This window comes from Pinus tabuliformis, chromosome X (genome assembly GCF_031772625.1).
Source record: "Pinus tabuliformis cultivar Carrire ecotype Pingquan chromosome X, CPIR1, whole genome shotgun sequence".
Classification (NCBI taxonomy): Eukaryota; Viridiplantae; Streptophyta; class Pinopsida; order Pinales; family Pinaceae; genus Pinus; species Pinus tabuliformis.
Window position 1 is genome coordinate 1,720,922,132 of NC_142308.1, and position 15,934 is coordinate 1,720,938,065.

General features: G+C 36.7%; 1 protein-coding gene across 1 annotated transcript; it reads left to right on the top strand.

The window, feature by feature from the left end:
• The first annotated feature begins 11,764 nt into the window (after positions 1-11,764).
• Positions 11,765-13,102, top strand: LOC149146646 (uncharacterized). Its single transcript, XM_089452829.1, has one exon. It carries the CDS (start codon positions 11,765-11,767, stop codon positions 13,100-13,102), a length of 1,338 nt encoding a protein of 445 aa, XP_089308955.1.
• The last annotated feature ends 2,832 nt before the right edge of the window (positions 13,103-15,934 follow it).

A 15,934-nucleotide genomic window follows, 5' to 3' on the forward strand; every position in this document is an offset into this window, starting at 1 on the left:
ACTCACTAATACAATGTTATTATCAAGGTTTTAATTTATTAATAAATACTATAACCAATCCAACCCTCTTTTATCTTTAAATATGGAAAAAATAACCACATTTAAAAAAATATTTTTTCTTTGATTTACAATGAAAATAACAAGAATGACAAAGCTTTGAAATTTATTCAAGGATTGACCATCAGTCAGAGGACTAAAGTTGTTGAATGTTTGCATTAGACGAGGATTTGAAAGGTCTGGTGGGCTTTCAGAGCTATCGAGAAAGTTAAATTCTTGCACATGATGACCAAGTCTAAAACGTGTTGATCCAAATGGATTGGAATAACTCCATATGCTTTGGACATCCAACTTGTTCGCAACATCATAAGAGAAAACTGATGAGTACAACCAAGAAGGAATGCTCATCTTTGAGGCCAACTCGAAGAGGCCTAATCTGAAAATTACGAAAAGTATTTTCCAACAATTTATAGACCAACGAATGGATATGTGATCATCTACAATGAGATTACTACTCGATCAGTTCTCACTTTCCAGTGAAGCACAAAATCCTGAATAGAATATAAATAAAAATTCGATGATCACCTTAACACTTAAAGAAATAAGTTGGGATATGAAGGATCTCTTCCTCGAAATGAAAGAAAATCTTGTCGAAGACTATAAAAAATCTTAATCCATTTAACTGTTAAAAATATGGTTGAAAATTCATTTGGGAAGGTCACCGTTTATATTGATCGTGTTATCATGCTAGGAGTGTTGTTGGTGTGTACACTCTCCTACCAGTGAAGGGTAAGAATAATCGATTTCGTAATCTAGAAATTGAATTCCAATGGTCAAATAAGTGATTGTGGTATAAGTATGCACATTGTTGCCTATACTTGTAATCTAATTATTGAAAGGTCCTAATAAATGGAAAAATGGATTTTTTATTAAAGTGTTTACCTTTAAAAAATGCCCCTTACAAAAGAGTCTTGCATCCAATTGTTACAATGTCAATGTATCTTTTTCCCAGTAATCATGAGCGGCAAGAGGAACATCCTCCAAGGCTTCAAAGTCCCCATATCAACATCCAACTAGTAGTTCCATATGCCGACAACAACCCAAGCTTGTCTGAGGAGCCCAAGCTTGAAGAGCATGGATGGTCCTATAAAACTAGAGATTTCAGCCTTTGAAAGCAACAATGGAGAAGAGACAACCCCTTCAAAATGTTGCTTCTCAAGTAAGATTTCGATTTTATGTTAGTTGTCGCATTTCGTAGTGCTAGTTTTGGTTGTTTACAATTTAAATATAGTGATTTGTTTCCTTGCAATTACATTTTTAGGTTGTCTAATTTTTTTTTTTCTATGACCCTTTTCTTGATTGAATTTCAAAGACCCAAGTGATTTCTTTCATTGTGGGTCATCTTTTTTCTTTATGGGGTACCTATTGAATGAATTTCGGAGTCCCAATCAATTCATCCCCACAAGCAATTTTTTGAATTGTTTGATGAGGGTAAACCTCTTGGACTGGGCACTGAAATACATTAGGGTTTTTTTGTAACCAAATAGATCCTTGATATATAAGTTTTATCTCACTAGGAAGCTATAGGGTTTAGGCTAATGATTGAATTTTATTCTTTACAATATGTATTATCTATGTGCTCGTATGTGTTCTCTTATACATGCTTGTCTTCCCATGCTTAGAAGTTGGAAAATATTATTTCCATATTATTGTTCCCATGCAACAAGCATCACACTATCAACAAATGAGAAGGACATAGGTGTTCCAAAAATTCTAGTAATAGGGATTTGTTGAGGATGAACTTGGACTGTGGATTTGATATGTTCCTTATTAATGAGCTATGAAGGAAGGCTTGTCTCCCCATATTTTTCATTTTCTACTACATCTAACATTTCTCAATGGGAATAACTGACCTCTATTGACTCTTGAATCACATGGATTGTTTGTGGCGTGGATTTTGTGCACATCACCATGACATTAGGTGTCAAGAATGCCTCTTTCTCAAAAAATGTATTCTTTCCAAACATGAGTTGCAAGAGGTCGTGAGAATGAGGGGATTGTCAAAAGCCTTGCAGGAAACTCAAGAAATTGTTAGAAACAAACCAAGCTTGAAGTAATCTCTGGATATGCTCATGATGCATTTTAATTATTTTGATGATTACAATCCCACTCTCTTTGGTGGTGGATATCATCAAGAGTAATAGAATTAGTATCACAAAGTAGCAGTAAAGGTCATTGATTGATTGATTTATACATTTATGTCAGGTGCGAAAACACAAACCTCCCTCTTAAGACACCTTTTATACTCCCAGTTGAGTAGGAGATGAGCCATGACTTTTCATATAGATCAGTGTCATGCCCTTATGGAGGAGTAGCAGGAGCTCATGACGTAAATCAATAAAGACCCACACGTATATCCATATTGACCCCTTCTTATGACAGAGATGAATCCAATATTATGGTTTTGGTGGAGGATTTGATTATGGAGGCCCAATCCTTAGCCTCAACCTCAGCGTGCATATGGGTTCAAGGCCAATCTATATGGATATTAGTATGTGGAAAATCCTAGACGGAACATATCACTCCAAGATTAACAGTTTGGGTATTCTATTATAAATATGGACGAGAGAGTAAACTGAGTTATGGGAGGAGGCCTCACTATGGTCAATAGGAGGCCAATTTATCCATCAACTTGAAGTAGTCAATTAGAAACCCAAGCATGTACTGTAAACCTACAAGTTTTCACCATTTAGATTAATCGTGTTGTCATGCTAGGAGTAATTGTTTGTGTGTACACTCTCCTACCAGTCAAGAGTAAGACTAGTGTAATCTAGAATTTGAACTCCAATGGTGAAACAGGTGATTGCGGGATCAGTATGCACATTATTGGATATACTTGTAATCTAATTGTTGATAGGTCCTAATAGATGGAAAAAGGGATTTTTCTATTGTAGTGTTTGGCTTTAAAAAATTCCCCTTGCAAAATAGTCTTATCTAATTGTTGCAATGTGAATGTGTATTTTTCTTAGTAATCATGAGCACCAAGAGGAACATCCTGCAAGGCTTCAAAGTCCCCATATCAGCGTCCAACTGGTAGTTCCATATGTCGGCAATAGCCCAAGTCTAAGGAGTTCAAGCTTGAAGAGCATGCCTAGTCCTATAAAAATAGATATTTTTGTCTCTGAAAGCAACAATGGAGAAGAGAAAACCCCTTAATTTATTGGGGATCTAAGAAAATGGTTGAGATGATTACTACAACCAGTATATTTATTCTACTTTAGGTTGGGTTTTATATTTTAGCATAAAGTTTTCAAAAGTCTTACTAACTCAGTTCATTGAGATTCTTTGTATTGCATAAGATTTTCCAGGTTACGACACTTAGTTTTATTTTCTTGTGTTTCAGACACTAATTTGATTTTATTTTCTTATGTTTCAGACACTAATTTTATTTTATTTGCTTGTGTTTTAGACACTAATTTGATCTTGGGCCAATAACTAGTATATATGTTGTTGTACTGTCCATTGGATTAACATAATTATTAGTACACAAAGTTGTGTAGGTTCTGACTCTTCATTGTGATGTATATTCAAGTTTCCAGCTTATTTTTTAATGCAGCGAGAATAACCAGGGTAAGCACATTTATTTATTTATTTTTCCTCTAGCCTTTCCGCTCATCTAAATCAAATTTAGAAGTTCAGACTACCCTAAAAAACAACATGCATCAAGCTCTAACAACAATCATAATATTTCTAGGAGACGAGTCATTGTCCTTTTGTCCTTGTCCTTTTGTCATATGTCATTGCCTTACGACATTTAGTTTGCAACATATGGTGCAATTGCTTGTTTAAATCCCAAGTGATCTAGAGCATGTGAAGTTTTCTAATATTATTGCTAGTTGTAAAGTAGTTTTTTTTTAATTATATTAATAAAAGAAATATATTTTAAATCCCAAGGGTTAACTCAAATTGTCTAAAACCACATGTGAAGTTTTCTAATATTATTGCTAATTGTTGTTAATCTTAAGTTCCATTATCTTAAGACTAGCTCCATTAATTTACCCAATTTACCATTTACATAATAAGTAAGAAAGTAATCCAAAATTTTATTTCTTTCTTTCCAAATAAAATAAAAATAATATATATATTTAATTTCACTTAAATATATATTAAATAAAACCATTTAAACTAAAATATTTTAATAATTACTTTAAATAACATATTTCTATATAAATTATTTATATTATATAAAACCATTTAAAATAAATATTTTTAATCCACCTCTATGAAATGCATCAAAGAATCAAATCTTTCTTAAAAAACATTTCAAAAAATTGAACTTTTAAATATTTAATAAATTAAAATTAAGATAAATATATATATAAAACATACTCTATATATTCTTGGCATATATTCTTACTCTATATATCTTCGCATATATTCTTCGGTGAAAGTTTTCTGAGGCTCGGTGAAAAAGTTAAACACGTACTCTATATATTCTTTGGTGAAATTGTTCTGAGGCTCGATGAAAGAGTTAAAAACATACTCTATATATTCTTGGCATATATTCTTACTCTATATATTCTTTGCATATATTCTTCGGTGAAAGTGTTCTGAGGCTCGGTGAAAGAGTTAAAAACTTACTCTATATATTCTTCGCATATATTCTTCGGTGAAAGAGTTCTGAGGCTCGATGAAAGAGTTAAAAACATACTCTATATATTCTTCGGTGAAAGTGTTCTGAGGCTCGGTGAAAGAGTTTGCAGGTTGCGGTGGGCACGGGCGATCTGCAGTCAGTTACCAAAGATTACCAAGGGCAGACGGGCGATATGCAGTCAGGTTTTCTGATATCAGGTGCACACATTCCTTATCTTTTTCTTTTTATAATACATATTTGCTCATATAATTTCAAGTATGAATATTTCACCACAGTTACCAAAGATTACCAAGGGAAGACCTAGCACAGTTACTCTGCAAGGCCTCTATGAGTATATAGAGTCTTTAGAGAAACGTAGAGAAGAAAGAGAAGCCAAGCTACAAAAAGAGTTAGAAGCCATATTGGAAAATAGATTTGCATCTCTTGAAGACACGATCCAAAAACAAATAGAAAATAAAATAGAACTACTAGAGAATAAAATGGAGGCAATGGAGACTAGACTGCAGGTCATAGAAAAACATAACCAAGATACTAACCAACCATCCCAGCAAGGAGATGCTGATACTTTAGAAAGCCTTAAAATGAAAGACATGATTAAAGAACTAGAAGAAAAAGTTAATAGTCGTCTCACCCTAAATAATGTGGTAGATAAGTTAGATATCAAACCAATTAAAGATGAAATGAAAAAATTAATAGAATTAGACCACGAACGTAACAAAAGGGCCTTAAACCTTATAATATTTGGTTTAAAAGAGGAATTAGATTAGGATACTTTAGCCTTAGCTCAGACAGAACTACATAATAGATTACAAATTGAAACATTGTGTCTCACAGAAGCAACAAGGTTGGGGAAATTAACCGAGAATAAAGGAAGACTAATCTGCATAAAGGTGAGCTCCACTGATCATAAGCACGACATACTTAGTAAAACCTCAAGTCTAAAAGGAACGGGAATATTCATAAATGAAGATCTCATTCCAGAAGACCAAGCAGAATTAAGAAAGGAGGTTCAAAAGGTAAAAGAAGCTAGAAAGGAAGGAAAATGGGCAATAATCAGAAATAGAAAAGCCTTTATTCGAGATAGAAACCAAAAAGATAGTAATCAATAGCAATTAAACATGCTCCGGATCCTTTCTTGGAATTGTCGGGGCTTCCCATGGAACAAAGGCCCCAAGCTAAGTTGGATTTCAAATGTTGTTGATATTATTTTGCTTGTTGAAACTTGGGAGCACGAAGAATCTAAGGTCCCTAACATAAATGGCTTTACGCTATGGTCTACCTGGAACAAGCGATCCTCCCGTAGAGGCATTGGGGGAATAGCTTGTTACATTAAGAATAACATCTCCCCCCATGTTAGGATTTATAAAAACGACCCTCACAACCAATATAGTTGGATAGAGATAAAAGACATTAATAATAAAAGTCCTACATAGCAATATGTTATTTTCCCCCCATTAATTCTAACTTCTATAAGAAGAAGAATCTAGATAAAACTAACCCTTACAATGGTTTAGAGAATGATATTTCTAGCCTAAGGAATGACGGTAATATCCTTTTAATAGGTGACTTTAATGCTCGAACTTCAAACAACCAAGCTATTAATCTAAGCAATCATTCCAACCCTAATCCTCTTTGGTTAGACGAAGACCCTACTCTGGCTAGCAAGTACAAAAGGAACTCTGAAGATCTCGGGGAAAATTTGTTTGGGTCAGAGCTAGTCAAGCTCTGTAGTGCTCAGGATCTCATAATTTGCAACGGTCTAAAGAAGTGACCCAATTCTAGCAAGATGACCTGCATCCATGGACTTGGTAGCAGCGTGGTAGACTACGTTATTTCTGATCTCCCATTATACAACGAAATAATAAATTTTGACATCTTAAACGACCACGAACCTAACTCTGATCATAGGCCTTTACTTATAACTCTCAATTTTGTCATGCATAGAGTTCCCATAGAAAATAATACTTATAGCCAAAAGAACTTAATATTTGATAGAAATAAAAATGATCTCTTTCTAAATGAATTAAAAACTAATTTGCTTCCTTTATCTAATATAGACAACATAGAAGACCTCTATCATAATTTTACTACAACCCTCTCATATTCTATTAACAAGTTCTCAATTAAAGTTTCAAATAATAAAAGAAATATGAAAACCAACCCATGGTATGACAAAGATTGTAAAAGTGCAAGGAGAGAAATTAAGGAAGTTGTTGATGAATCTCTTAAAATGGACAAGATAAAAATATACAAAGCCCTAACTAAAAGGAAAAAGAGGCAGTACATTCGTCAAAGACAGGAGAATCTCTTACACCTCTCTAAGGTAGCTCCTAAGAAATTTTGGAGGCAGATTCTAACTAGGAAGACTAAGGATAATAATAAAATTGCTCTTCACGATTGGAATTCCTATCTTAAAAAGCTTTATGAATCTCTAAATGTCATGGATAATTTGGAAACCCTTCTCACAACGAAAGAAGTTTTCTCTTTAGAAGACATTAAGTTTGGGGTTAATCGCCTCGCTAATGGGAAAGCTAAGGACATTGAAGGTTACCAAGCGGAAATCTTAAAAATTGGAGGTCTTGTCCTCATCCCCCACATCCACAAGCTTTTCAATCAAGAAGTCAAGCAAGGGTTCCCTAAACCTTGGACTGAGAGCCTCATTATCCTTATTTTTAAAAGTGGGGATACAAATAACCCCTCTAATTATCGAACCATTATGATTAGCCCTCTCTTAGCCAAGTTATATGGTAGTATTTTGGAAAAGAAGTTAAGCATATGGCTTGAAAGTGAAGGTAAGCGGGCTAAAGGCCAAGCAGGTTTCAGAAGGCATCACTCAACAACAAACCACCTTGTTACGCTTAGGATCATTGCGGAGGGATGTCGTAATGATAAATCCAATTTATTTTGTTGCTTTGTGGACTTTAGAAAGGCTTTCGATACGGTTCCTAGATACAACCTTTGGAATAGATTAGAAGAGCTAAAGGTTCCTCTCGAGTTGAGAGCTGCCGCTATAAGGTTATACGAGAATGTAATTGCCAAGCTAAAGAGCAATGAAGGGTGGTCGAAAGATATTAAGTGTAACATCGGAGTTAAACAAGGTTGCCCCCTCTCCCCTACCCTATTTGGCATTTACATCGATAAGCTCGAAGGCTATTTAGAGGAAGCAGGATGTGATGGCACGATCTTAGCTGGGATAGTCATCATCCTTCTTCTTTATGCTGATGATATTGTTCTTTTGGCAAGGTGCCCATCTGATCTTAATAAGCAACTCATGCTTCTTAAGGATTTCTGCTCTACCATGGGTATGACTGTTAACACTGACAAAAAAACAGTTATGATTATCAAATCCAAGAAGGACATTTACGCTAATTTTATGTATGACAATATTAACTTGGAGGAAGTGTATTCTTACAAGTACCTAGGAATTGATATTCATCACAAGCTCAACTGGAACCATAGCATTGAGAAAAGGATTAATGGGGGGTGGAAAGCTTACTTTGGTCTTGAAAATAATTGTAAAATAGCAAACCTTGTAATGTGGGATAAAAATAAGTTCCTCTTTGAAACTTTAGTCACTCCTGTTATCTTATATGGCTGTGAGGTTTGGGGTTGCAGCATCTCCAGAGAATCATGGAGAAAGATTGAGCAAATCCAGAAGCGTTTTATAACTTATAACCTGAAAATTAAAAGTAATACACCCTATCTTATTCTCCTTATAGAAGCAGGTCTTTCCCCTATTGAGAGCCTAGCTATGCTTAGGTTTCTGTTGTACAAGCACATAGACGATCATAGAATTCCTAAGCTAGCTTTAAATTCTAGCCAAAACAACCTAAGGCTCAATCGAGGGTGGCATAAAGACACAAGGGCCTGGTTAAACTATTGGGAGATCAACGAAAATGATGCATTGCAAAACATAAATAACATTAAAGATATTGTTACTTCTAAGTTCAAAGAAAAAATGTGGTGTGAGAAAGACTTAGCGGCCAAAAGAAAATTAAGTTATTATAAGAAAGTCATCAACCCCACCCTAGAAGATAAAAAGTATCTATCTATTTTAACTAGCTCAAAGAAAAAAATTAATATAGCAAAGATTAGAACGAATTCTCATGAGCTCCATAGTGAAACAAGTCGTTGGGTAGTTCCTAAAATGCCATGGACGAAAAGGATCTGCCATATATGTGAGAATAGGAACATCGAGGATGAAAACCACTTCCTCTTAGAGTGCCCTGCGTATAACCACATTAGATCTCAGTTTCACAATCTTTGTTACAATACTGACCTTCCTAGCCTTTTACAATGTCAAAATTATAGTGAGCTCGGGAGGCTTCTCTCCAAGCTTTTTGAGCTTAGGAATAAAATCTTAAATCAAAATAGATAACTTGTTTCTTTAGGTCCGATAGACCATTATTTGGTCTCAGTGGACGTTAACCATCATCATCATCATCATCATAATAATAATATAATATTTTAATAATAAAACTGTTCATCAAAATCTGTCAATTCTCCCATAAAATCATTGGTCTATGAGACGAATGAGTAAGTGCAGAGAAATCGGGTGAGTTGATGCCATTGTTCGTTGGGCAGTCAACATTCAGTGGATTGAATTAATATCGTGCACGGCAAGACGATAATGCCATGAGTGTAGTCTAACGAGGTGGAGGACTTGTTTGGAAAGATATGAAAATTCCGGTTATATTTAGAGAAAATCCGGTAAAGATTTTTGTAAATCTAAATTATAGTTGTTAAACTTCAAAATTTTAGGTGTCTAGACGTTTTTGATGGTGCTGAATCTATTTCCATCATCAAAAACACGATTCTAGTCACTTTTAGCCGTCGGAGCATTTCCTCCACCTTGTTAGACGACTCCTAATGCCATGAGTCATGCTAAATGAATATAAACTTTTGAGGTGAGGTTCGAACTACGAAAATTTCATGGTTATATTCTTACCAAGATTAGTGCAGTTAATTTCATGATTTAAACTATGCTTTTCTTAACCTTCGATCCGCCTAAAATCAATACGCCAATGTTTATATGAAGCAAATAATTAGTGTTGAAGTTTAAAATATTGTTTTAATAAGTTTTGAAATACTTTTATAATTAATGTGTTTTTGGTCCAATACCACATTTAATGGATTAATAGATTAATCACTTTTTAATAAAAAAGTTGGATGTAATGTCTTTCCTGAGTTATATTAATGTATAAAATTTTTAACATTAATTCTTTTATTATATTTTTTTGGAAGATGTGCAAGTATAAAGGTTTGTAATTAATATTAAAAAAAATTAATGTAATATTTAATTAAAAATTTAGTAATTAAAATTAGAGTAAGAAATTGTTTACAAGGGTTTTATTAAAAGGGTAAAGGGAAGGATCTTTATACTCGATTAAAAAAACCATTTGCAACAACCTACCTTCCCACTTTCAATAAATTCTTGCAAATGCTAAGTCTTGTGTTTGGTTAAGAGATGCTCTGCTCTTAATTTGCACAAGGTTCAAGAGGTAACTTAGCACAAGGGTTTACTTGTGCACTATTTAGCGGCCGGGTTTTTGGGGAATAGTATTGTCGCCGGGATATTTTGACAGACTGAGCTTAGAAATGGACGTACGGCAGGGGAGGGGTGAAATCCCCTCCTTTCGTGATGTAATGATGGGACATTCTGGAAATAGTAAAGCGAATGGGCGACCGTCGGATGCAGGTGATCATAACCTAGTCCTCGGCAACCAGTGGCAAGCCCGCCTGGTAAATAAATGTCTTGCAAGGGCACAGAAGAAACCCAGGTACGTCATTCCGAATAACAAGTTGGAGGAGTATCGATGTTACATGAGAGACCATGCGTTAATCTGTAAATTTATTGGGTATTGGCCTTCTGAAAGGGATCTCTCGAGATGGATCCAACAACGATGGAAACCTCGTGGCCATATTGAGCTTAAATTGGGTGCTAAGGGGTTTTTTACAGTCATTTTTGCCAATTTACAGGACAAGGCAAAGGTTTTTGAGGAGGGTCCCTATTTTATGAATAATGCGGGACTATTTACACGGTATTGGGAGGATCGATACAACCCTGATGCAGAGAAAATCAAGGCTGCACCAATCTGGGTTCGTTTATTTGGGTTACCCGATGAATTTTGGGATCCAGAGATATTAGAAGGAATTGGGAATTCAATTGGTACTTTTGTGAAGGTGGCAGAGACCACGAAAAGGGGGAAATATACGTCGTATGCTAGGATTTGTGTGTATATGGATATCTCAGCCCCTTTACCGGAATCCATTGAGCTCGAGTATCAGGATGAAATTTGGCAACAGCCTATTGATTATGAACATATACCATTTCGCTGTCGACGATGCCATGTTTATGGCCACCTCGCAAGGGACTGCCCACAAAGTAACGAACAGAACGGAACAAAGGATATGCCAGAGGGTATTCGAACGACTGACAGAAGCGTCGGGGAAGTATCTGAGTTTCAAGAGGTTCAGCGACGAAAACGCCCTATGCCTGCGAATCCTAGAATCCCCACCCAGGAAAGGAATGCAGTACCAGAAAGTCAAAATCCATATACTATTCTTCAAACACAGGAAGACGAAGAAAATCAGGGGAAAGATCGTAATGAAATCAATCCAATTGTACAGAACCAGGAGAGTAATGTGGTTGCGCCGATGGAAATCATTAAGGATGGAAAGAGGAAAAGTAGAAGCCCAAGTCGAGAGCCTGAAGGAGAGGAGGAGGCACGAAATGATAAACATTCAGATCAATCCAAGAAGGGGAAGGAAGTTGTCAAAGAAGTGGGTACAGAGGAAGAAATAATCATGAAGAAGTTACTTACGGATTGGAAAAAATTGGACGAGCGGTTCATCCCAGAGAAAGAGAAACAATTATACAAGGAAACCTTTCAACGGTATAAGGAGAAGACGGCTGGTTGCTTGGAACCCAAGTTGATGCATGACAATCAGGACTCCCAAATTCTTGAAGGCGATAATCAAGGTAAGCCCGGAAGGAAAAAAGGTAGACGAACGTTGAATGAATCCATCCAAGCAGTGGGCGAGACTCTGGTAAACTCTGGCCGGGTGATACCTCTGTCTGAGGTATTTCTTCAGACTCCCCGAAAGTTTTAAATGATTGTTGTAAGTTGGAATATACGTGGACTTAATAGTCAGGGGAAACAGCGATACTTGAAGGAAAGAGTGGCGAAAGATAAGCCAAGTATTATGGTAGTTCAGGAGACGAAGGTGGCTAGTCAACAGATGGAGGAAATTGTCAAGAAAATGAAGCTAGGATATGAGGTTATGGCTTTAGATGCAACAGCGACAGCAGGGGGATTGGCCGTTTTGTGGAATCCTGAGGAGGTAATTTTTGAGCATTGGCTTTCTTTTCCTAGAATACTTTCAGGTAGGTTTAGACTAGTAGGGATGGGAGAAAGAATTTTGTTCACAGGGGTATATGGACCTCATAATCATAGTGATAGGAAGGATTTCCTGAGGAACCTCCGTACTATGCGACTTCTCATTCCGAATCTCCCATGGATGATAGGGGGGGATTTCAATCTAATTAGGCATCTAGGGGAGAAGAGAGGAGGGGTAAGGAGAGAAGATCCGAGTATGGAAGAGTTTAATGATGTAATCAGGGATCTAGGATTAGTAGATATACATACAATCAATGGTGTACATACTTGGAATAATCGCCGAGGAGGGCAGAGCCAGATTGCCTCTCGATTGGATCGATTTTTATTATCAGAGCAAATTTTGAATAGAGATGTGTTTATTGAAGCTAAAATTCTTCCTAGCATTGGTTCAGATCATTGGCCCATTCGATTGGAGGTAGATATTAAGCAGATCAAAGGGAAAAAACCTTTTCGTTTTGAATCTTTTTGGCTAAGGGATCCACAATTCATTCAAAAAATGGAAACCTGGTGGAATCAATGTACTAGTAGAGGAAAAGGGAGAATGCATACTGTTCAGTTGAAGCTTAAGGAATTGAAACAGAGAATCAAAGAATGGAATCGGAAAGAATTTGGGAACATTTTGGAAGCTAAGCAGAGACTGGAAGGAGCAATGGAGGATATACAGCAGAAAATAATATTGGAAGGCAGAGATGAACATAATAGTAGGGAGGAAGGACGGATTCTCAGCCAGTTGGAGGAACGTCGCAAACAAGAGGAGATTTTGTGGCAACAAAAATCACGGGTTCGATGGTTAAGGGTAGGCGAACGGAATACAAAATTTTTTCATCAAGCTATGATTCAACATAGACAGAGGAATCGAATTTTTTCTATCAGGAATGCGGAGGGTGAAAGAGAGGTAGAGCAGGTTGGTATTGCAAAGACTCTAGTGGATTATTTTAAGGGGGTGCTCACGGAAACTCTGAAGAATAGGAGTGGTAAAATTTTAATATGGCGGAATGAATATCTGCAGGCATGCAACGACATGCTCATCCCAAGGACGATTGCAGGGTAGGTACTGAGGTGGGAGCGCGGTGGCGTCAGGAGGACAGGGATCGCATCACATCAGGATCCAAGACCTGCAACGTGTAATAATCAGCAGGCTTGGGCAATAACGAACACTCCCGTGGGAAGGTGGTCGCGCGAGGTTATAATGCTGCATGGACGGGTTATGAGTTTGCGTGATGGTAGATGGAGAGCGGTAGATTTAATACCTGTGGCTAGTCGAGCGGGAGTAGGATTCATAGTCACTCTGAATATACGACCAGAGTGGGAAGGCGGTCTGCTGTTAGTGTTGGAGCAGAGTCCGGTGAACTGGATAACGACCTTCTTGCTTACCATTATGGCAGATAATCCAGGCCGCAGTGAGGGTAGGAGAACACGTAGTCAGGGAGCCACTCTGGAAGATAAAGGGAAGCAGGTGGTTGATGAATCCTTGCCTCCCATTTACCTGGACATACCTGAAGATTCGGAAGAGCTGGAAGTGGATATTCGGGAGTTTTTTGCAGAGGATAACCCGCACAAGACCTCGGGCGGAAAAGTTGGCAAGTGGATGAGACATTCGGTTCCAGTGGACGCCAGGGATGATACAGAGAGTGACTCGGAAAATGATGAAGAGGAAGACGATGGACGGCGAGGTGGAGGTCGAGGGCGACGGGGGCGAGGACGAGTGCGGGGTAGAGGGAAGTTTGCAGGGCGAGGAGGGAACCGAGCCTATGAGGATGGCTCAGGCAGTGGGGTTCGAGGTCGGGCAAAAAAGGATATGCGGCGGAAATTACAGGAGGCAGAGGTAGCCTACACAAAGGAAACCAATTACAAAATACGGAGGATTATAGACAAGTTGGAAGAAGAGGCAATGCAGGATCAATCTGACCCTGAGATGGCAGATTGGGAGACTTATCTCCCTGATCCGGGACATACCAGAGGGAGGATGTCCCTTTATAAGCAGTCCTTGCATGTATATTGGGGTATGAAACGTTTACTTGCCAAGGCCCTGGAACAAGTAGCAGTTGAAATGGTGGAGCTAGCTCAAGGCATGCCTACCTTCAAAAGAGAACTGAAGAATATACAAATGACTCTTCTCATGCAGGATAGGAAGATGGATCAGCTGATCCAGTTGTTCAAAGCTAGTGGAATAGCGGTTAAGACAGAAAATGCGGTCAAGAGTGATGCCATGAAGCAGTAGACATGCCAGCTGCTGACAAGAGGTTCTTTGCATGAAATTTTTGCTATTTTCAGATAGTAGATGTTTTGTTTACAGTGATGAACAGTATGGTTATATTTCCAGCTCTTAATAGTATGGTTTTAGGTAGGATAGCCGGTTTTTTAGTATGGTTTGACAAACTAAACTTATGCTTCTTTTGGATGGCGGTTATATACTTTCGAAGGCCACCCGGTTTCCCTGTTGGGCGGGTGGCACCCTGTATATGTACATAGATTTTATTTCAGTAATAGAATTTTACCTCAGCTTACAGAAAAAAAAAAGGGTAAAGGGAAAAATTGAAAATTTTAGTTTTTTTTGGAAATGTTGATTTAGAGTTTTAGGTTTATTGGAACAGTAACTTGGTAAAGGAAAAAAAAAATCAATATTTGCTATTTAAAAAAATAAGTAAAGGAGCAAAAAAAAATCATGCGAATAATTTTTATTTATTTATTTTAAAAGGTATAGGAAAAGTAAAAATTGAATTTTTATTTTTATTTTTTTCAATTTTATGGTTAATATGTATCATTAATAAATACTAACAAGGATAGTTTTAACTATTTTTATTTGTCAATTTTCTAATTTTGTGGTGAAAATTAAATTAATATAATATAATTATAAAGCATAATTAAATATATCAATTTAGTAATAATATTAAAATTAAATTAGTTTAGATTTATTTCTTGATCTATCAGCGCTCAGAGTGATTAAATCTCTTTTCACTTTATAAAAGTTTGCATCTTAAGAGATTTGATCCCTCCACGCACATGGAGATTAAATTTCTTTTCACTCTAAAAAATATGTATATTAAGAAATTTGATCTCTCCATATCCTCAATTAAAATAGATCTAAATTTACTATTAATGAGCATTTTTGTAGAACTGTGGGGATGCACGTGAATATCAGCAAAACGTAAGTAATGGTCTTCTCTAAGAAAAGAAAACATAACCAGCATAAGTTCTACTTTGAAGGCAACATTTGGAAGAAGTTGCGGATTACAAATACCTCGGAATTGACTTCAACAAAAATCTAAGTTGGAATGGTTGTAGAAAGAAAAGAACGTTGGGGGGTTGGAAAGCATTTTATGCTTTTCAAAATAGGACTCAAACTCTTTTTGGGCTTCTAGTGATTCCAGTGATTCTCTATGGTTGTGAACTGTGGGCTAGCAGTACCTCCGACATGCAATGGAGACAAATTGAGAAAATTCAGAAGTGTTTGATTACAAACAAATTTAAGATTAAAAGTGCAGTTTCTTATGAGATCTTCTTAAGTGAAACAGGGACTGCTCCTATTGAGGCAATTGCTATGGTGCGAGTCATAAGGTATTTAAAAAAAAATGAGCAAATGGAAAAGGGTAGATGGCCTAAGGTTGTCTTTAATGATAGATTGTGCAAGAGCAAAAAAACTGGGATGCAGCAAAATAAAAAATGGTTTAATATATGTGGTATTTGTTTAAACACGTGTCCCATAAACAGTGAAGAGATAAAAGCTTTTGTTATGGAAAATTTCCATAAACGTGTGTACTGGGATAAGGAGCTAGGAAGAAAGAAAAATTATATACTGAAGTGTTTAATCCCACTCATAATCATCAACCAAAAGCATACATAGAGGCCAATATCTCTTGGAGAGCCAAAATTCTTATTGCTC

Coding starts and splice junctions, on each gene's coding strand:
- LOC149146646 (XM_089452829.1), top strand. CDS start 11,765: ATGATTGTTGTAAGTTGGAATATACGTGGACTTAATAGTCAGGGGAAA.